Genomic DNA, 23,994 nt, shown 5'->3' with positions numbered 1-23,994 from the left:
AATTTCAAGTCTTATTATACTTTCAGACTATGAGCAGGTGAGCAGGCATACGAAAGTCATGTGAAGTATACTGGAATATGGTGGTTATTTAATGGGGAAAGTCTTACGGCACAGTATAGGTAAAAATCTTAGAGAATCATGTTCATTGAAAAGCAATCACACTGGCTTTATCCAACAAAGGAAGTGAAAACGTCAGGGTTACTTCCAGTCTGTGGAATCACAATAATGCCATTTACAGGTTTTTGTGGTTACCACTACTGAATAGAAATGGTGACATTGACTGGCATGGGTTTGTAGTTATGCCCTGTAGAGTACAGACTACATTATACATATTTTTAAGATTATTGTCTCTAAATCAAGTGATTTTAATGAGTCCTGGTTTCTAGATGCCTTTATATAGGAAACAGTGTTAAAACATAATACCCATAGAATATATACTAAATGCCTAAAGCACTAAATAAAATGTGTGTAGTTTAGTAATAATAGCTGGAAAGTATATTATGGATTGATGATGTATTGCTAATATGACTAATTACTATTTTGTGTTTAAATGTTTCTCACCCATTAAAAATCCACACATAAAAATAATCAGGTCATAATAGCACTGCCCTCCTTGTAGACTTTTTTCCCCCTGGGAATTAATGACTAAATGAAGTTAAAGCACTCAACTCCTACAAATTATGATTAATTCCTAGGAACTATTATGACATTACCTTGTTTTATTACTTAATGGTCAAAAAAGATCACCTCACTAAATTGTTGTGTACATTTGAATCAGTGCTTCTGAAAGTAATTGAATAGTATATTGCTTTCGTTATATTAGTGTCAATTAGCCCAGTGTTAAGCAATTCCGAGCCCTTTTCTCCTTTGGTATATGATAGCCAGAAAAAGATTTTAAAAATATTACTCAAATTACTTGACAAGTTCAGCAGTGTCAAAGAGCCTTCTCCTTTTTTAACATCTCAGCATTAATGTGAGAACATACCACATGAAAATTTAATTTGAAAACCTATCATTTACATTTTGAAAGAAATGCATGGAAATTCTTGACTTATGTCTCACTTCCCTCATTTTGCCAAGTGATAAAATCTGGCACATTGTACCCCAAGTCATGCATTATTACCTAGTGCAGGTTTACAAAACCACTAAATCACTTGCTGTGTTATTCAGGGAAATATCATTATACTGGCACAGAAACAAGCCACAAACTAGAAGATGTTTTACTGAAATAAATCAAATACAAGTCTGCCTACTGGCAGATTTTTTCCGAGGCGGAATCAAAATAGAGCTAAATGGACATGAAGCCTAATTTGAGTTGAGGATATGACAGGATGTCCACGTTACTTGATATGATAGGCAATTGGACTGTTTGCAAATGTCTATCAACTCACTAATGAGATCACAGGCTCAACATGGGTGGGTTTATAAACAAGCTCCATCTTCAGAGCAAGACACACATTTAGAATCACTGACATATAAAAGGGCGTTCAATGAGACCATTCAAAACTTCTAGCAATTTGAGAGGCCTCAAATCATGGAAATTTAGTTCCTTCTATAACTTTTAGATATGTTGAAATTAAAGTAGTTAAGTGTGCACAATTAAGTGATAAAAAAGCACAAGGGGAAAAAAAGACAAAAACAAAAAAACAAAACAAAACTCTGAAAAGTTGGATGATATAGCCAAAGATATTTAAATAAGCTAACCTTTTACTTGAATGAAATTTTGAAAGCCCCATATCAAAAGGCTTTTTTCCTATGTAGTAGAGTTAGAGTAGTGGTGTTTCTCTGAGTCTCTACCTACCATGGGACTCAATCTTCTAATAATAACATGAGGCCTAACTGAAGTGTGGGTTGAAGTTATGTATTCATCAACACCTGTTTATAATATTGCTATTTGGCTTAAATTATAATGCAAAAAAAATTACTATGATTTCCACTTAAAGAAGGGTTTGGGTATAGAGATTCAAGCAGTAGGAAAAGTAATGATTTAGGAAGGGAATAAATTGGTATGCATTGTGTATAGCATGTAGTAAGAGAAGACTGCTGGAAAGAGCCTCACAAAAGCACTATTTTCTCCTTTCCACTCCTCCTTTCCAATAACAGTTGAAAATGGCTACACAAATGTCCTCATAAAACTCCAAGGCCAAGCAGGACACTTCTGGGCTAAATTCTGGGCTACGGCAGCACATGGGTTTCTGGTGCTTTGTGAATGGTGAAGAAGAAACCTTGAGAATTCTCTGTGACAGATTCTAATTCTCATCTGTTCCCTGTAGGTGCGTGCTAGTGCGATTGCCCAGGACGCTGATCAGAATTACGACTACGCGAGTAACAGCGTGGTCCTGCATTTGGAGCCAGGAGATGAAGTCTACATCAAATTAGATGGCGGGAAAGCCCATGGAGGAAACAACAACAAATACAGCACATTTTCTGGATTTATTATCTACGCTGACTGAGAGTGAAGACACTAAGCTTAGGATTCTGAGTTTGGACACTGGATTCGCGTGGCTAACGTCTGTGCATCAAGGATCCCAGGGGAATGCCAGTTGTGGGGCACCTCAGTGGTGTATGTGTGGGGCATTCGAATGCTACCTGACTCACATCTGTATACTCAGAAACATTATGTAAAAAAAAAAATATATATATATATATATATATATTAAAAGCAAGATAAGCAGATGTGTGATCCACTACCGCCAAAGCAAATACTCCTTATCGTTAGTGTCCATGTGAATGAAGTCCTATATAGATCACAAATTTTTATAGAAAAATCTAAGACACTGAATTATTTCTTCAATATATATGATCCTTTGGTGTACCGTGATCCTGCTGCTGTATCCATGTCAGCTTTGGTTCTTGTGAGTGTACCTACTTATTATGATACTTGGAGTCCGACATTCATAGCGTGGGGGAGGAATGATTTTTACCCTGCAGAAGGTCTAACGAAATAATGCTGCTTGTCCCCAAAGAAACGGTTTGCCTTGTACCCTTGTTCACTTTAGAGCTAGACCTGGGAATGATTCAACTTCAAGCCTTAACCTGGAATTTTCTGGATGTGAGGGAATTCCCAAGCCTGTGATCATTTTCCCGTTTTGCTTTTTCTTAGGAACTTTTCTTTTCTCTCTTTTCTGGTGATAGTCTTTACCACGGAGGTTGAACTTGTATCATAGGATTACCCTATAAGTGTGAAAATGTGTAATTATGTACGGTATTTAGAAAAATCGCTTATGTGTCCATGTTGTCAATAGAATGCATTTAGGTTTACTTGGGAAGTCAGAGAAATTTATTCTTTAGTGTTAAATCAGGCTGAGGCTTTTGCCTTCTTTGGAATAGAAGATTATTCATAACCCAATGCACAGGTTTAATTTGAGCTACTGCATGAGTCACCAAGGGGACACCAAGTTAGGGCTTCAAATAGTTACTTACTGGATGCTGTGGCCTGAGGCTATTCCAAAACGAACAATGTCACATACAACTAATACGACAACCAAGTGTATATATTTTATACAAATACCTGCTACATGTATGTGTGTGTACGTGCGTATAGATATACACATATACACATATACACATATACACATATATATGTTAGAGATGAAATATGTATGTGGCTTCAGCCCATAGGCACAGTGGCTGGTATAGCCTCAAGATTTAATTTTTAAAAATGTACGTGTATACACAAACACCAACACACACAAATTATTTGATTTTGGATTGAAATATATTTTGGATGGCAAAAAAATAAAGAGAGTAGCAAAGTAATTTAAATGACTTCTCTTTTAAGAGTTATCCAGAAAATTAAATTTTATTCGGTTAAAATGCTGTGCACATCACATGTCTGTAAATTAAGCCTATGGCTTCTCTATTACCCTCTGCCAATCAATACTTTTCACTGCATTCTGTGGCCGACTGTTAATACTAGACCTGCTGAAACAAAGTGGTTCTTCTTTCCAATGTCTATGAATTATATGCATTTGAATTATCAATTTTTCCTTGTTTTTTTCTCAGGTGGATTGAAGCTGACAGTAAAGTAGAATTTTGAGAGCACTGCAAATCCGTTCTCTCTGGTTAAAATACACTGCCAAAAGCCAAATCTTTAAATCTAAGAAAAAAATTAAAAATGCATCTTGATAGATCCTAACTATCCGACAACTTCCACTATTACAATGAAAAATCTGTTCTCCTCTCAGCTGCCTTTGAAGACTCTTTGACAAGTAGATTTCAAAAACTGAGAGTTAAAAATCTGCTTGTTTTAGTGGTGAAAGATATTTGCATTTTTTTCATTTAAAGGAATTAGTCTGTTCTCCTGGCTCATTTCTCTTGGGTTCTTTCTGTTCTGATGCACAGGAAGCTTGATCATCTTTGCGCCTCAGAAATATCTTTTATTTAGCACACCTCACCTTTCCAGAAGAGTTATGCATGGTGTTCCCAACTGAAGGGCCTGTTTGCTTGGTTTAAATGCCTTTGTCTGAGTAACTATCATGATTTATATGGTTAAAAACACTTAGCCCATTCACCAAGAATAATGACTAATTCTATTTGGCCTTTCTAATGTGTAAGATAACTCATAAAGGACTTGCAATGGATTTTTTTTTCTGTTTAACAGTATATACTTATTAACAAGGGTTTGGAGATTTTTTTTTTTTTGGTAACAGTATAGTGAACATTCAGCCAAAAGATTCATCTTTAAACAGCAGTGCATATCAATGGAGAGTTTCAACTAAGAGTTTTTTAAAAGGCTTTATTTACAGAAAACATCAGGGCTGTATATCTTTTAAAGAGTAGGCCCTAGAATCAGAGTGTCATTTCTAATAGATCTGACCTTTTCTTCCAATAAATAAGCATAATTTTCTCTGTTTAGGCCCAAGGAAAAACAAAGAAAAGGTAAAGGAAATAAAGGGAATATATATATATATACATATATATATGGCAAACATTTTTTTTTTCAATTAAACATTATTAATTAAATTGTGGCCTTTGTTATTATAAATGTAATGATTCATTAAACTATATTATGTAATATATTTTGACTTTTATGATTGAATTTTTATAATTCAGTAATATGTTCCGTGTTCGTGCCCCCTTATACAAATTTTTCAGAATACAACAAAATTTAGAGTAAAAAATGCATACCAGAAAGACAGAGGCAACACAACTGGTTTATTACAAGTATATATAGATAGGTGGACAGCATGTAATTAACCTTCCACGATATGGGTACCATTGTGAATTGATTGGTAATTGTCTTACAGTATCTGTTGAAAAAAAAAGTTTCAAAATTGAACTTCACTTGCTGCAGAAGCTATTTTAAAGTGCCATATTATTCATTAAACATTAATTAAAGAACAGCAGGATAATTAGTAGGATCATCAATATTACAAGAAACATTAGATTGCTCCAGGAGGGCGTAATTTAACTAGAAACACTTTAAATTTTCCTAAGTAGTGCAGCTGACAGATTAAGAAAACAAAACAAACTCCACTAAAGGGACATAGACTGTAAATCGTTGTTTGGAAATAGGTACTTCTGTATTTATTTTGTTAAGGCAAAGCAGCAGGGCTCCATGAGGCTCAATAACTTCCAGAAGATACAGGTGTAATAGCCAGTCTCTAAGCAGGCAAAACTCCTAATTCTCATCAAAAGGAAATGATCCATCATTAGTCCTACTTAGCTCTGATTAATATCTCACAGTGAGGCTGAAATCACTGAGAAGGTTCTCTTTAAGCTTTATACACAAGGTGTGAATTCATAACCATCCTATTTGAAAGTTAGCCATTGCTTAGGGTTCTCTATTAGTATCTTATCAAGCGCATTCTCGGTGATACCCCTAAACAACATTCTAGGAACAATGTTGGTGAGTATATGAGAATAGCCGTGACCTCCATATTTCATCAGCCGATGCTTCGTGTGTATGTCATGTGCCATCAGAATTCGATCTCCATAGCCTTCGTCCACCAGAAAACGCACCCTGTGAAAAAATGTTAACTCATTATATGGCATTTGTCTCACATTTACAGTTCTCGGGGTGCTTTAAACTTCTTACTCATGAACCTATTGTGCTCGCCATAAAGATACCACCTTCCCCTGTGGCATGTGTCCAGGGAGACCCTTAATAAATATCGTGTGCTGATGATAAAGATATTGCTGTGTTGTGGTAGGAATGTGATCTTTATTCCATGCGCACAGAAACTTGGAACCTGTGATATTTATAACAATGCCTGGCAATACTGCATCAAAGAGAGCTTCTAACAGGAGCTGCCCATTTGAATGAATGGCATTTCACTGAATACCTTTGTTCTGCCTTTGTAGCCATCTCTCCACTCTAAAATGTCTCTCGTAGTGGGCCCATTTTTCAGATCTCATTTTCTCTCCTTTTTTCCTAGCACATAACATCAATGATTATTTGTGATTAAAATGGGAAACGAAAGGAATCTTCGTAGAAGTAAAAAATTCTAGGAGTGGAGTCAGCTGGTTTGAAAATGAAGGGCATATTGATAAGCTAGGCAGTGATTTTAAAAAGGTCAGCAACGGTACCTTTGTATTTTGAGCATTTGTCCCTTTGAAGTCTACGGGAACTTTGACTTACTCTTGGAGCATTTGGTGGACCAATAAAAATTTACTCTCCCCTCCTTCCATTTCAACAAGATTGTTATAAATAATGAGCTGTTCCTTTAAATGTATGGTCAGTTGACTAAAGAAGGGCTTTGCTATTGTCCAAATGTCGAATCCTCTTTGCTTTGTTAAATGCTGTAACCTGTAGTGTGCGTCACCTCCTGACAGCCACCATCTGTATGTGTCTGACTCTGGGCAGTGTCTGTCGTGACTCCCATGGGTCTCTGATGGCAGGTGATGCCACTTGGAGACAGTGGCTCATCTGTGGTATTTGCTATATCATCTTGTCAGACTCTAGATTCTCAAGTGGATCTAGGAATCCTTTTTGTTTCTATAGCATTTCTTGACATTCTAATGCATGAGTCATTTAATAGCTACTATAGTAAGCAAAATGTGGGGGGTGCTACCCAAAAAACTCAAACACAAAGCCCTGCCCTCTGAGAACATACATTTTAAAATAAATTATAATTGAAGATTAGGTCTCGTGTTTGCAAGTCAAAGGGATACAGGTGCCAGAGAAGAAGACCCAACCCAGGCATTTTGTCTGAAACTCTGCATTCATGTCACATGTACCCCGTGCGTGTCCCATAAGCACATGGAATGCTAATTGTGCCACCACCGTTCTTTGCCTCCTTAAAATTTGTGTAATGTCTAAAAGCTCTGACCTGAAGTTATCTTTGGAACAAACTCTCTTTCTGGGAATTAACTAAGAAAGTTATGGGATCATTTACGAAGAAGAGAAAGAGTTGACAGAATGAATACATGATACTGAAACTCAGTGTGACAAACCTTGCTCCACAACTGAAAAGGAGTATCACATTACAGGAAATTTTAGGGTACACTTTCCCCCTTACATCTTCTGCGCATTCCCCCCATGTTTTTGTCTCTTTGAGAAAAAAAATGATAATCTCATTACTACAGAGGCATAGCGTATGGATAAACAAATTCCTGTCCTTATGTCATACTGTCCTTATGTCCTGTCCTTATGTCCTGTCCTTATGTCATACTGTCCTTATGTCCTGTCCTTATGTCAAACAAATTCCTGTCCTTATGTCATACAAAAGACCTTATGTCATACCCTGAAACACAAAGTTCTTGTGAAGTAAGTAGCATGGAAAGATTATAATGGGAAGGACGCTCATAGGAAAATGGGAGCCCTTAGAACTCATTAAGTCAAGAACCTGGATACTAGGAATCTCACGAGAAAGATAATATGATATGGCTCTAGACACAATTAGATCCAGGCTATCAAGAAAACTGCCTGGTCACTCCTACAACGAGATCGCCTCTCAGGCTGTGCCATGCCACCGGAAGGAACCACTACAGACGAGAAGACAAAAAAAAAATCGCAGTAATTATAGAAATACAAATTAGTTAGTGTTTTGCAAACAAATATTAGAGAGACTGCCAAGTGTGAAAAGGCAGAGATATAATAAGATTTGAGAAACGGAGCATAAGATTGAAAACAGGTGTTAGACACAGAATTTCTGGTGCTGAAAACCAGAGGTAGGCAGAAACGTGCTTGTATGCTATTGCACTTCAGAGCTTCAAGACTACTAGGGCTTAGGAAAGGACTGGCAATGAATGGAGGACATCAAGTGCCCAAGAGGCGAGGGACAAGCGTGCTGGGGCACACACAACCCAAAGGTCATTCAGTAACTACTGTGAGCTGTACCTGAGTCAAATAACCTAATACCTGGTTTTAATTTAAGGAAGATTAGGTATACATACATACACACACACACACACACACACACACACACACACACACACACACATATAGGTATACATAAACACACACGCATATATATACATAAACATACACACACACACACATATATATATAAATATGTATTTCTGTACATCTAGAATGTTTACATTTGATACAATGAAAGCTGACAAAATTAAATTCTTGTTCTTGAATAAATAACCAAAAGGAGCTAAGAAAAAATACTGGGGGAGCTGTTGTTTGCCCCCCCATCCCCTTCACAGATTCCTCCTTTGCTTATCCCCCCTCTCTTATTCCAGAAGGTCTTGGAGTCTCATGGAGGCAGAGGGGTGCAAAAGACACACCTCATTGCCACAAAGGGAGCAGGTCCTGGAAGCTAACTTCCTATTTCTGAGATGAAATATAAAACATGTGTTGAGGATATTCATCAGGAAATCATGGTTTTGAGGTCATGAAAGATGATAAAGACCTACCGCAGCACTCCATTTTAAATTCCGGACAATACTCACCTCTGGGTATGGCATAAGCTAGTAGGGCCCCAGAGAAAACTGCCTGTATTCAATCATGCTTCTGGACAACAAATTGAAATCATAAAATAAAATAAACAAAAAAGAAATAATAAATCTAGCAAAGAACTAGTCTGAGTAGAAAAGAAAGAAGGGAAGGAAGGAAGGAGGGAGGAAGGGAGGGAAGGAAGGAAGGAAGGAAGGAAGGAAGGAAGGAAGGAAGGAAGGAAGGAAGGAAGGAAGGAAGGAAGGAAAAGAAACAAAGAAAGACCTAGCTTTATTGGTCAGGACTGTCAAAGCTATTTGCTTATGTAGAGCTGAGTGTCTCCATCTTTACATAACTAGTGTAACATTGATCAACTAGCTCTCATGAAATAAACGTGAAGCATATTTTACTGTGAATGAGGTCACAAGGAGAGCCAATACACAGGGGTACGCACGGCACACAGATATAAAGGTCAGCTTCTCAGGGCAACGATTCTAAGGCTGCCCCAGCTGTGGCCACAGGATCAAGCTCTTCCCCTCAACCCCAGGGTGCATATGTTCAATTATTGCTACTTGGGCCTCACAGTTTCTGGACATCACTTCTCTACTCCAGTTTTGCTTACTCTCATTTCAACCAGTGCTCTACACTCACAACCATATTCTGGTCCTTGTCATCATGGAGAACTGCTTCCTCTCTGAAATGTCAACTGTGAATTTCCCACTCTGACTACCAGTTACATCTTTCTACTTTGTCACTCACCCTCTTCTATTACCATATCTGCATTCATCCACTCCGTTAAAGCTTCCAGTTATTTGGTCCTGCTACGTATCTTCCCATTTCGGTCTATGCTTTCTTCCCTCCAGCTTGGACCTCATGACCTTCATGTCAATGCCTCCCTGTTCCCATGGTTTTCAACCACATTTCAGACAGACTCTGAACCCCCAATCTCTCCAAGTTTTCACTTTTTTTTTCTCCTACTCACAAAGCTTCTTTGGTCCTACTACCAAAAGTCAAAACATTTTTTGGGAAAATAATCACCAAATTGTGTGCATTGGTCCCAATATACAGTCATGTAGTCATGAATTCTTGCCTCCACTGGGTCTCACACATGACATGTCCTTAGTCATACCTCTTTCATTCACTCGACATCCATTCCCAGCCTACATCCTCCTCTACAAGGTCCTACCCGGAATTCACTCCTTTCTCAGGAGATGGGTGTGTCTACTTCATGGGCACATTAGAGAACATACGAGGCTGTATGTTCTCTGTTTCCTGTTCCTCCCACCAAGACTTTTATCTGTATTTATCCCATTACTTGCCTCTCTTCCTCTCATTTCAATGGAGAAAGTGTGCCTCCTTTCAACCAATTTTCTATCTGCCTCCCAGATTCTATCTATTTGTCTTCTTAGGAGCCTTGTTTTGTATCTCTTATCTCTCCAGATTTTTTAAAGTTGACATCGGTTGACCACTTCCATATGCTGTATCAGACACTCCGCTACAAACCTGGCTTACTTTATTTCATATAAATTCTGTAACAGTGCTGTAGAAGAGGTACCACTTACTTGCATTGATTCATTCTCTCTCTTTCTCTCTCTCTCTCTCTCTCTCTCTCTCTTTCTCTCTCTCTCTCTCTCAGCCACATAAATGTTGCTCAGCTCTTAACAAAACTTTCCCTTGATCCTGTCTTGTCTTCTATAATAGCTTTAACCCTACACCCCTGCTTCCCTTTACTGCCAAGCTTCTTGAAAGTAAAACCTCCACATTATCTCTCCTTCTTCATCTCCTCCTCACTCCTCAAGCCTTTTCCACCAAGACTGCACTGACTGATTGTGAAATAAGAACCTGCTGAACGTGAAATCCAGTGGATGCTTTTCAGTGTCTTTCTCACTTGCTATCCCACCTATTACAAGTGGGTAAGCCCTGCTTTCAGCATCCTTGTTCCCCAACTTCCATAAAAATACATTTCCCTGATGTTCTTATCACTTTGCAATCTTCTCAACCTGTCCTTGAGTGACTGTTCCCTGAGTTCATCCCTTAAATGTGTGTGTTCCCCAGGGCTCTGTCCTCATTCTCTTTTCTGAGTGATCTCATTTATTCCCACACTTCCAACTCTCTCATACAAACCAGCAATGTCTAGACTTATGTCTCAGTCCAAGTCTCTACCCTGAGATTCACTGTTATCCAAGGGCCCCCCCGGGTAGCAACACTTAGGTATTCCCAAACTAAAATCATCCTTGTCAATCTCAAATCCAAGGTTCCCTAACTTGGTTGTAGTCAGTGCTCATATCACCATGTAACCAAGACAAACCAGGTAGCCATCTCTCCTTGAGTCCCAAAATCCTCCACTTGGTCACAGAGAATGACTTGTAAAATTGTTTGCTTTTACCACATATTAGACAATTTCAAAAGGTTGGATTTTATATGGTGTTTGGTCTTTAGACATTATATTTATAGCATTTACGTTGCCATCAACCCTTTAGTGAATATGTTTAATAAAACATTTCAAAAATTCATTGTATGACGTTATAACTTTAGCATGGTCAGCCCAGGAAAGAAACAGCTTACTTCATCAGGGATAAGAAGAGGAAAATGTCTTTTGTTCTCTTATTGTCATGGCAGGGGTTGACTGTTATCTGTGTCTCTTGTCAGCTAGCTGCCCATCTGTACTGAAGGCTCTGCTAAGCTTTTGCCAATTTATGATGACTCATTTTCTTTTTGAAATAACATATAGAGATTTTACTCCCTGAAACAGCACCCATATATTTTTCTCTGCAAGTCTCTGGTTCTGCCTGCTTACTGTGTTCCAAATTATTTCTAATACCCACCCAGATATGAAAATCAAACGGACTGGCAAAAGGGAACGCTATGAGAGATTTAATCATATTTACCTTCTAATCCTTTTATTATCATCGGGCATGTCGATATCCGGGTTGAAATGGTAATGAAGGAGCTCGGTACCAAAGAGATCATAGTCCAAGTAACAGCCAAGTTGAGCAAACTCCAGTAGTTCCTCCTTATCAAGTATCGTCCTAGAGACAATAAGACATGACGTATGGTTATTATCGAAAGCCTATTTTCCACACACACAGATTAAAAGTTTTAAACACATTATGTACTGAAACATAGTTTAAGTAACAGAACTTTTGAATTGGCTCTTATGATATGACTAAAAAATATAATTTTACTATGTTACCCGAAATGAGAGACTTTACCCATCCAAAAGGGAATTTCCCCTTCCAAAGTACTTGGGAACTATAAACATTTTAATTATGCTACCATTACTCAAAAACAACTTGGTAATTCTCCTACAGGATTTTCTTCAGGATATGGTCCATATGAGTTTGAAAATCCTCAGTGGGACTGCTGTGAACTGTGGAAACCATCAAAGGAATCGGGCGTGGGGCGTGGTGAATTAGGTGAGTACTAGTAACCTGGGACCTGGGTAAAACCTGAAGCTAAGGTAAGTCATAGGGTCCGTTCTTGTGGAGATCATGATGTGGTTCTAAAATTCATTTCAAAGTCTGTGTGAATATCATTGCAACCTTTTAAAAAGGGGCAATAACTCCTACCGATATTAATATTTATGTTCCGGTGTGCTTTTTTTTTTTTTTAAATACAGTGTGTTACTTTACAATGCTTTTTGTGGATATCTTCTCATTTCAATAGAGGTCAGAGTGAGAATGTCACTACTTATGACTATGTAAGACTATGTAAATGAATGGGAAAGGAGAAAAATATAAGCATATAGAGAGTAAACAGACAGAGGAGTAGAGTCTGGAGCAAGGCTAGATGATCTTAAGAAATTTTGATTATAACAAATAAAAAGGGATGCATTAAGCTAAACCCCAAAATACCATGGTAGAAATAAGAAAGAGAAAAAAATACACTCTACCAAAAGACAACAAATATGGAAACTACGTGAGGGGAAAATATACCCATTAGACATTGTGTAAAGGGAATTAAGGACCTAGAAAAAGGAAGTGATTATTTGGGATCCAAGATTGGTCCAGAGGAGAGTTGGAATGTCAGACAATCATTGTCTCATTCGGGTTGAATTTACTCTAATATACTATCACTTTGGCAGCTCCATGATATAAGGATTAAAGCACTATTTTATGTCTCTAAATCTGGTTCTAGGAGGCCAGAAGTATTTGCAAAGCCTTTCTTCCCAGCCATAGGAAGACCAACTAAGCCTCTGTGTGTCATGAGTGGAGGAGGTTTCTGTTGTCTCGAAATGCTTTCCGGGAGTTCACTATTGACTTTCACTCCAAGCAATCACATTGTAGCTGGCTCCTTTTTATTCTAGTCACCAATTTAGCATAACTTATAGCTCACAATGTTATTTTAGGCAGGGAAGCTAAAATATCTTTCCTTGCTACTATAAAATATACATTAGTTCTGTGCTATCTTCTATTAATACTACTCCTTTTCCATCTTCTTACCATGGAGACCATCTTTTGCCTCCAAAATTTCTAGGCTACAAGTTTATGTGTTTCTCTACTTGTATAGTAAACATATTCTGTTTTCCCCAGTGAGCCATACTTAAAAACAAAATTTACACAATTAAAATAACAGAAGGAGGAAGAGATGAGTTTTAGTATTTTCCTTTTTCAGTCTGTTAATTACCAATATAAGCAAGATACTGGCAGGTGGGGTGGGAAGCCAAGAAGAGGAATGGAGGTACTAACAACAGGTTGGATTAGACTCTTATTTCTGCTCCTAATACCTGTTTCCTTCAAGGCCTAAAGCTTTGAGGCTAATTTTCTAAACTTTAAGTGATCTATCAAGGAATATATTCAATAAAACATACATGGTAAATGAAAACCCATAGGAAAATCTTTAGTCTCAGATCCAACTGAAAACAATAAGTAAAGTTGCTTATCATAATAACTGAAAATTATAAGACCTTACTGTGTATCTGGCATCTTTATTATCTTACTTAATATTCCCACAATCCCATCACATTGTGACTTTACAGATAAGGAAACTGGGACTTAAGAGGTTAGATATTCCAGGTGATCTGCTGAAGTATAACTTCATTTCAAGGCTAGAATCTACTCTCTTAACTATCATACACTATGACTTCTCCTTTCACTTAATATTTTGTACCCCAAAGTTATTTTTCAAAATTGTATTGACTGTGCACATCGTGTTTTTTAAATTTTTACTTTGAAATTTAATTCCTTCCCCATACAGTACCCTCAAACTGCACTTAAAAAATGGGAATTTACCATCAAAGGGGGTGATAAGCCCCCAAAGTAAGAAAGGGTTACTCGTTCAGAGAGTAGCCATTGGTTACTTCAGACAATTCGAATGACATTGTCAAAGGAGAAGGAACTATATTAATCATGTCCCTTGCTTGCTTTCTTACTAGAAGGCTGACATTGCTCTAAGCCTCTTACAGATAATAAGGGGGTACATATTAACTGTCTTCTACCACCAGATTAGACCTCTCTCCTGAAACCCAGGCTTGAGTGTCTCATTGCCTGCTGGTCATCTCCACGTGGATGTCTAATAAGCAGCTTAATTTTAACATGTCTCAAATTAAACCCCTCATCTACCACCCTAAACCAGCCTCTCCACTACCCTTCCCTATCTCATTTGATGGCAATTTCCATCCATCCAGTTGCCTGGGCCCTGAGCCTTGTAATCATCCTTGACTGCTTGCCTTCTTTCATACTTCACATCTAGCACCAGGATAGACTTTTGGCTTGACTTTCAAAATATGAGCAGAATCCAGAGAGGCCACCACCTCCCTGCTACCCTCCTGGTCCAAATCAACATCATCTCATGCAGGATCCCTGCAATAGATTGCCAACTCTTCTCCGTTCTTCTACATTCCTTCTACTACAGTCTATTCAAATACAGCAACCAAAGTCTATCTTCATACCTAAGTCAGATCAGGTCTTTCCTCTGCTCAGAACCCACCAATGGCTTTCCATTTCCCTCAGAGATAAAGCCAAGGACTTAGAGTGGCCCACGAGGCCATGCATGGTCTCTTTGGAGATGGTCTTACAACAGCCTTATCTATAGAGGAATGGGGCATACATAGGGATCCAAATCTCCAGATGTCAATTATATATAAATGCTACTTAATTATCAGCATTATCTGAAGAACATCACCACAGGTAGAGGTATCTTTCTAGAGGAAGACTAACATTGTCCATAAGATTTATGTACACCTATAAGTTTCAAGAGTAATCCCTGAGAATTCTTATCTTGTAGAACAGCATATAGAAAGGAATGTGACTTTGAGGGAAATGGCCCCTCTGTAAAACACTTAAAAATTTTACAGCCACATGTAGGGGAGAAGAATTCTTAAGAAGAGAAGTAATTATGCTGCTATTTTGGACATTAGGAAAATGCAGTTAAAAAAAGGAGGCAGACAAATTTACTATCATTATGAATACATTACACACACACACACACACACACACGTATGTCTATACACATAAATATATATTATTATTTTTTACTGACATTTAGGCATATGACAGACACCCTCTGGATAATTGAACATTCGTGTGTAGGAAATGAAGAAATAAATTCACTTAAATTCTCCATACTGAAATACAAAATCCATGGGGAGAAAATAGTGATCATGCATATTTTTCATAGAAAGGTCCTGAAAAAAATAGAATTTGGTATTAGATGTTAACAAAGGGTAGGAGGGGAGAAGCAGGTGAAGCAAGACTAATAAACGATTTATCATCAGGTATTGAAAGCAGCGCTCTCCCATTTCATCCTTCCAAACACTATATGAGGACAGTATGATCAGCCCCATTTTATAGATGAGGAAACTCTCAGAAAAGATAAGTAACTCAGCTTCCGAAGTGAGGTGTTGTGAATAAACCCAGGCTGCGTTTGTCTTCAGAAGCCATGCTTAGACCCTGTGGCCCCTTCTGTGATGAGAGGATTCACTCAGCCACCCACGGTCACTCCATTTCTTCTCACCAGCCCTTACCCATGAAGAAATCCACCCCATTATAAAGACATCTCAGAGCACCCTGCACCATGAATGTCTAACAAGGTGACTTAACCACATTAAACTGACATTCAGTTGGATGACTTCCAGGGACTGTCAAGGTGCTACTGAAGTTGCATTTCTGCAAGTGACTTTTTTTTCACTTGGAAGAAAGATTGACCCCAGATGTCAGAATGGTCCCATGGGAAAATGTACTCTGCTTGACGTCTTTCAGATAAGGATTAAACAGAGGTCCTGCCCCTCCCAGGCACCAATGATCTCATAGCACCTTCTCATATGAGGGGAGGTGTCAATCTCAGCTAGTTCTGCTCATTCAATATGCTTTATCCCTAATAATTATATGCTTTCTTATTCCAATCTTCCCCAGCCTTTAAGGTAAGTATTTTTCACCTCTTGCCCTAAACCATCAGTGAGGTGATTGTGAGATGCAAAAGAGCTATTGCATTTCACACTGGAGACAAGTTCCTTCTTCAAGGTGGATGAAGTGATCACAATGTCATTTGTAAAATATCCTGGGATTTTCCAGAAAGAAGAGAGATTTTTCTATCAAGTATTTGTTCTTATCATTCATATTATTTCTTCTGTTGTGTGTTTTACAATTTTGCTCCTCATCTAATACGCAAATTGTGTCTATATGAAGACCAGGCATACATTTATGACAAACATACTGCCATTAGCTAAGAAAATGGGGTCAAAAGTGATTTGGCTCTCTTAGTTTTCAGAATATGGTTATCAGTTCCTAGTGTTTTAAGGCTGGCATGAAAAGTCAGGACTGTTGATTCTCTTTTTCATACCTCTTTATATTCTAGATCTTATCCAAGTGCTAAGGGGTTTAGTTTAATGTCAAACTGCACTCAGAGTGAGAGCAAGGAAGTCTGTATGAAGTGATAATTTAGACAAGGGTCTGTGGGCTACTGAGGTAGAAAGAACTAAGGAGCAGAGGAAAGGAAGTGATTCGTGGGTGGGACCAAGAGGATCACAATGCCTTACATCTGTCTTGGGCTTTACAGTTTTTAAGACCTCTCAAATACATTATTTCATTTCATGCATTCAAACACACTTTCATGAATTAATTCAGCAAACATCTACTATCTTGTACTGTCACCTACCTGTGCTCACCTCTATGCTGGGAATACAGATATGAATAAGAAATTTAAACTGCTGTCTGAAGGAACTTAAAGTCTAGGGAAGGAGATAGCTATTTAAACTAATTGCAACTAAATGTGTTGAAAGCTTTTTCTAGTACAAATAAATACAATGTATTATGAAATAATGAAAGGAGTGACTCCTTTGAGGTGAGTCTTGAAGAAGACTATTCAGATAAAAGTTGGTGGCGTTCAAGTGTTGGGTGAGAGATGGACAATACAGAAGATAGCCTGCTGAGAAGCAATAAAAGAGCCTGTTGTTCCTCAGAATAAGGCTGTAATTATCAGAGCTAAAGTGCATGAGGGAAGAAGCATCATCCACCTCTTCATCTATCCATCTATCCACCCATCCATCCATCCACCCACCCATCCATTCATCCACCCATCCACTTATCCATCCATTCGATATCCATCCATCCATCCATTCATCCATCCATCCACCCACCCATCCATTCTTCCACCCATCCACTTATCCATCCATCCATCCATCCATCCATCCATCCATCCATCCATCCAATAAGAAATTGTTGATCATCAACTTACCATGAGATATGAGCTAGAAAAACAAAGACAAATAACACACAGTCCCATCCTTCAAGAATTTCAGTGTCTCTAAGGGAAGAGACATGGAAACAAATAATTGCTTTATAGACCTTATTGAGTATAATAATGAAAGCACTACAAGGAACTGGGCTGGCACCAAAATGGATAAAGTAAACCCTGCTTGTCTCATTCAGGAGAAGCTTTGTAGAAAAGAAAATATGAGCTGCATATTGAAGAAAGATTCTGTCGAGTAGATAAGGGACAATGGGATAGTTACAGCAGAAGGACTAGTTTGCATGAGAAGCATGTAAGAACAATCAGCACAGGACACTCAATGTCACGGTCAGTTTGGCTTTAGCCCAAATTCTGTGTGTGTATTAGAGACAATGGGAGATGAGGTGGAAGGATGTGTTGGGGATCAGATGACCAAGATATTTGGATTTTGTGTTGAAGGTGAATGGGTAACAAATAAAGGATTGTACATCAGGGTGGAGGGGTGTTATCATATTTACATTTGGAAAGCTCAAAATGGTGACAATGTGGAGGCTAGATCAGGGTGTAAAGCTAAGGGAGTGATTCCTGCTTGGAGACTATTACAATAGTGCAGGTGGCAAACGAGGGCCTGAATTAAGTTAACACAGTGATGGATAAGAAGGGTTGTATACTGAAAGCTTAGGGCAGCAGACAGGTCTCACCATGTGCAGGTGCAGGGGAAGGAGGAAGCTAAGCTAACGTCTGGATGGGTAACGCTTCCGTCAGTGGACCAGAATGCTAGGAGCAGTGGGAAGAGTAAGGGATGAGCCGTTGTCCCCTCCTGAGAGCACTTAATAAGGAGAATCAAGCCTGTCTTGGGCAATTGATCAGATATTGGTGTCATTAAATGATACCAAGAAAATGGGAGAAGCAGGTTCTGAAACTCATAGCAAACCGGTAAAATAATTATGCCACATCTTAACGGTATTGTATACATGAAAGTACGGCTTGAATCTCCCAAGTGATCAAGGACCCAGGTACTCCTCCTCCTAGGCTAGTGCACTTTCCAGTATGGTGCACTGTGACTTTGTCACAGTTCATCAGCCATTTTTTTTTAATTAAATTTATTGGGGTGATAATGGTTAGGAAAATTATATACTAGGTTTCAAGTGCACATATTTATAATATATCATCTATCTATCACATTGTGTGTTCACCACCCAGAGTCAGTGCTCCTTCCATCAGCCATTCCGATCTGTGAATTCCTGGGCCTAGAGGGCGAGCAGTATGAGGGCAGCTCTAATTTGAGACCAGGCTAGCTCAGGGCCTGAACCATGAAGAAGCACAGAATATATTCAGTGCTAAAACTTAGGAACTTGACCAAATATATATATTTTTTTAATTGGCATTCAAATACATTAATAAATGGATGCTTATATACAACTGTCCTATTCAAAACAATGTTAGATGTCAATGACTTATTATTATAAAAATGTATTTACACCTTTTGCCACTGAATTCCTCAATATAAAACCAATGGATATTTGTACAAATAGTGTTATGGAGGACTCTTTACTATTTTATGGGAGTTTTCCAACAACTACTTAAGAGATTTACTAAAATCACCTAGAACTATTCATGTAATAATCTAAAATGAATTTTAAAATATTTATACTGCAATGTTTAGAAGAAATTAACATATAAGTTACTATAATCTAATATTAAAGGTTAATATAATTCTAAAACACTATTCATGTATATTATACTGCTAATGGCAGTTCCACTTTAATTATAAAACATGAAAAATTTATTGATAAATTTCAATTAATTTATTTTAATGTCAAAATAGAAACTACTAAATAGAATGATGTAAGTTTTTAATGTGTGGCCTAAACATTGTCTATGTTTAGAAAGTATAATTTGTTACTTCAGTGAAATATTTACCAGAAACTTTGGTGCATTCACATGAATACACAAGTTTATCGCCATTTATGTAGGTATTTTAAAGATTCATTTATCTTTTTTTTTATAGGATTCTTTTTGAGTTAAGGCATCACTTTTATGGAATAATCTTTTCAATATTAGAAAATAACTAGGAATGAAAAACAATAGAAAAATAATTTAGATTGCCACACATTTATTTTATTCCCCATTATCCATATTTAACCACTCATCTTCCTCCCACATTATTCAGTTCTCTGACTGCTTGGGTCCATACCATACAGAGATGTTTAATGACATCATAGGAAAGAATGATGTCATACTTTCAATATTATGACTTAAGTGTAGGCTTAAGCAAAAGGAACAGATGGCTGCAAGAGAGAAAAACCCTTGTTTAAATTAGACTAAAACCAGGAGCTGGCTCTGAATTGTGAAACATAATTAAAATATTATTTTCAAATACATTTCGTGGTTTATACAGCTTTTTACCATATGAACTTTCCAGCTGCCACATAGCACAAAAGAGCCTGCGTTTTTCATGTAAGGCAATACACAGTTCAAGGAATGATGGTATTGAGGAGAGCGAAGATAAATCTCATAGACACGGCAATCCTATTTGTTAAAATGTCACATTTCATGGGAATGGTGTCAGAGTCATGAAAAATTGCTTTAGAAGAAAAAAATTACTAATGGAAGCTTTTGGTGGGTAAAATGTACTTGAGAGAACGCATGCCCAGTGCCTATGTTGGCCCTGACCTTGGGCTGGTCTGCCCAAATGTCTGTTAAAGAGTGCAATTTGAGATATTCAACAAATATCAATTACCAGCATACCTTCATTGTATTTTATTCAGCACTCATATATGCATTGCAAAGCTTTTCTGCATTTCAGTTTGTCAAACATTTGTCTGGATTTTCTTTTTAAATAGGCCCTGAAAGGAAGTCCAAGATAAACAGTAAAGGGGGACATTTGCATAACAATTAGAGGATTAAAAATCATTTTTCTTAACCCCTTTTGACAGATGAGCAAAAGACTTGGAGGCTTACATGACCTGCTCACGGTCACACAGCAAGAAAGTGCTGGTGTCAGAACTAGAATTAGGCCTAGTGACTCCAGCACCCCCTATTCTCCATTGTCCCATGCAGGCAGAGACTAGGCACTGCATTCATAAAAGCATAACTGTGGCAATGTCATCACACGATTTCAACCTGAAGTGGATCCAAGGTGTGTGTTTCTATGTCAGTGAGTACTCTCTGCAAACCAGTGTGGTTTTACGTAAAATCTAGCCACAGTCATACCCAAGTACATATACAGGTAGCCATGATGACATGTTGTTTAAAAGCATCCAGATTTTTTTTTGCTCTTTTCCTATCATCTGCCGTATTGATAACGTATTGATAAGAAGAAATGTCAATGGGCATTAGTAAATGGAAATAATGAAGTGTTATGAGTAAATATTTTCTTTGAAAAATGTTCACTTGCTTATCAGGGCCCTCCTTTGTTGCCAGAGTTAATTTCTTAATTTCTCATTCTGTGGTTGGACCTAAGCCAATATGACTAGATAAGTTGTCTTTACTATAATACTGTGCATAGTGTATATACTGTACAATGCACATGTGTTCCTTTCACTGCATACTATATATAATGCATGCAGTCCATGATCCTAATAATAAACTGTTAGGAAAGACAGCACTGTACGCACAGGACTCTAAATGTTTAAACCATTTCATGCACCTAACAGTCCAATTGTTCATTTTATTTATTTTTTATTTTTTTTATTTTTTATTGTTAGTTTCAGGTGTACAGAACAATGCAATAGTTATCCTTTTCACCCCTCACAAAATAACAACCCCCCTCCCCCCATCCACTGCCCTCCCACCCTCAATATCATACTTATCTATTAAAATTCCATTGACTCCATTCCCACACTCTACTCCACATCCCATGACTATATGTATATATAATTATAGTTGACATACAGTATTATTCAACATCAGTTCAGAAATACAGTGCAGTGGTCAGGCCTCTACACCGACTAATTGTTCATTTTAAAAGTGCTGCTATTTAAATATATAAAGATGTTTTGCTCAATTTAAGTTTGCCAGAAATTTGCCTGGAATTGTTTTTGAGTGATTTCATATTAATTCACTAGGATTCGTAGGAATTAAACGTCTAGAGTGCCAAGGATACCGGATAATCATTTTCTAGTGGCTTTTCAAAGACAATTTTAAGGTTAAAAGTCACCATAATTATAATTAAATAATCATTTTGAAGGCAGAGAATGGGTCTTGCTCTCTGCTACCTCCCAGTGTCTGGTTTATGGTAATTAGGCATGAAATAAATATTTGTGGAAGGAAGGAAGGAAGGGGAAAGGAAGGGAAAGAGGGAAGGAGGGAGGGAGGGAAGGAAGGAAGGAATATTCCATTCACTTCATCTTATTAACATCATGACAAAAATGTATCCAAATTATATCCTTTGAAGAGTTGGGCCGGTTTGGCATAAATAATTAGGGGTAAAGAGAATAAAATGTGTTGTTGGCCCATCATCTGTGTTCTCTCTTCTCCTCTGTCAGAAACACTTGGATCAAATTCTTCCACCTTCCACAGGGAACAATTGTCAGAGAGATGTGCTATTTTCCTGCACTTAATTGTTTCTGTGCCCCTCCTCAAACTCTAAGCCCTGGATTTCCATCAAAGCCCTTTGGTTTGTTAAATAGATAACCAATTAGAAATAGACTGAGGCTTAGCACCTGTCTGATGCCTTCCTGGGGCCTCGAAATGTAATCAGGAAGTAGTTAGTACCCAAATACCTTCCAGCCATGTTGTTTCACCCAAGTATCCTTGGTAATGAAAGAATTGTGTTGTCATAAAAATACCTACAGCTACTCTATCGCGTATTCAGGATAAAATGTCCTTGGAAATGGATCTCAAAAAGACTATCTGTGTGGTGTCTTCTTCAATCACATAGCCCATGTTAGACCGAGGGCAGAGGCCGGGCTGCGATTATATGCCACCTGGAAATGTGGATCAAGTTTTCACAGGTAGTAAAATTATACTAAATGATTAAAAGGCATAAAGCCTTTGTAGATTAAAAGCTCCAAAAAGAGCACATATGTGCCGGTCTTCTTTTGCAATAAATGTTGACTTTGGGTGACTGTAACTGTCAAGGGCAGCCCCCTAAGAGGTTCCCGAGGGTTAAATTCACAGCAGTCCACGGCACTTCCACAGGCCCATATTTCTTAAAGAGAACAGATGGTTAGGGGAGGGCCTAGACACAGAAGCAGATTTATCTTGTCAGGCAGTTATCTCCAGGTAAATGACCTTAAGCAGGTCACAAATGGTCACGTGACAACAATGTGGTTCAGAGGTGTCCTAAGGTGATGGCCATTTGTTAACTCTTCCCTCACGGGGTCCCAAATGCTCCTTTTGGACAGACAGGCATACAGCGGTTTTGTTGTTGTTGCTGGTGTGTGTGTGTGTGTGTGTGTGTGTGTGTGTGTGTGTGTGTGTGTGTGTGTGTGTGTTTCAAGGTTAAATGCCTTATGCATGAATGCTAGTGAAGACGTATATAGCTTCAAAAACATTTAATTGCTTCATTGTGATTGTGGACGTCCTGGAATATTTTCTTTTGTTTTCTCACATGATAGAAATCCTACCTTTCAGAGGATACATGGACAATTTTACAGGGCTGAGCTGGGCTGAGCGTCAGTCCAGCTAGAAAGCTCAGTTGTCTAAAAGGGACTGCAGAGCACAGCCAGTGCCATGACTTGTTACCTGGCAATCACAATAGCCCATGGGTTCAGAACCTTTTCCTTTAAGCCTGAAAAACCTGCTGGGAGAAACAAAATGATATTCTGTTTGTGTTTTCTGGAGGCCTTGTTTTCGGGATGCTTTCCTCTTTATTTGTCATCTGTTTACTTTGTTGCATGAAATACACGCCCTTTTGTGATTTGTCCCCAATATAAATGCTGAGGTCCTTGCCCGTTCAGTACAGATCAGGTTGTGTGTGCAGCCCCGCAGACCTCAGAGAGCCTGTGAAAGGCTGACCTAGTCAAACTTCACCTGGCAACTGTCTTGCTGTGAAGAGTTGCATCAAAAGGCTAAAGTGGCCTGCTTCTGCCTCCCTGATTATTTTTTTCTGTTATTTTATTCAGTTTGTTTTCCCAAATGCACTACTTTTTCTAAAGGCATTTTCCCCAGTTGCCTTTTTACTGAAATGTTCATACTTCTATGTACAGAGGATGCCAAAAAAAAAAAGTATATGCATTTTAAGAAAGGAAAAAAAATCTATTAAAATTGTAATAATATATACCAATAACAAAAGATGACTACAAGTCATGTGTATACATTTTTTTGGCACCCCGGGTATTTCTTTTTCAGGTACTGGAACCCTGAAATATCCCTAATAGAGGTACAGAATGGGTTCTAGAAATGGCCTCAGGATTTTCTAGGATGCTCAGAGTTTATATATTGTCAGGTCAACCTCACCATTTCATCCTGAGACAGTCTAGACTAGAGGGAGGTATTGACATGGTAGTCAATGAAAATCAGATAATGTAGCTTTATTGTTAAAAAAAAAA

General features: G+C 38.0%; 2 protein-coding genes across 2 annotated transcripts in view; one reads left to right on the top strand and one right to left on the bottom strand.

Moving 5' to 3' along the window:
* Positions 1-2,627, top strand: part of C1QL3 (complement C1q like 3) — a 10,222-nt gene extending 7,595 nt beyond the window's left edge. The window contains exon 2 of the mRNA XM_019631379.1: positions 2,274-2,627. Coding sequence (XP_019486924.1) covers positions 2,274-2,453 — 180 coding nt within the window. The 3' untranslated portion in view covers positions 2,454-2,627. The remainder of the gene's footprint in view (positions 1-2,273) is intronic.
* A 2,509-nt stretch (positions 2,628-5,136) lies between these two features.
* Positions 5,137-23,994, bottom strand: part of PTER (phosphotriesterase related) — a 70,049-nt gene continuing 51,191 nt past the window's right edge. Inside the window, exons 4-5 of the mRNA XM_019631381.1 lie at positions 11,719-11,859; positions 5,137-5,965 (exon numbers count right to left, since the gene is read on the bottom strand). Coding sequence (XP_019486926.1) covers positions 5,755-5,965; positions 11,719-11,859 — 352 coding nt within the window. The 3' untranslated portion in view covers positions 5,137-5,754. The remainder of the gene's footprint in view (positions 5,966-11,718; positions 11,860-23,994) is intronic.

The sequence above is a fragment of the Hipposideros armiger genome, unplaced genomic scaffold (genome assembly GCF_001890085.2).
Source record: "Hipposideros armiger isolate ML-2016 unplaced genomic scaffold, ASM189008v1 scaffold_996, whole genome shotgun sequence".
Taxonomy (NCBI): domain Eukaryota; kingdom Metazoa; phylum Chordata; class Mammalia; order Chiroptera; family Hipposideridae; genus Hipposideros; species Hipposideros armiger.
This window is presented reverse-complemented; position numbering and strand designations above follow the sequence as displayed.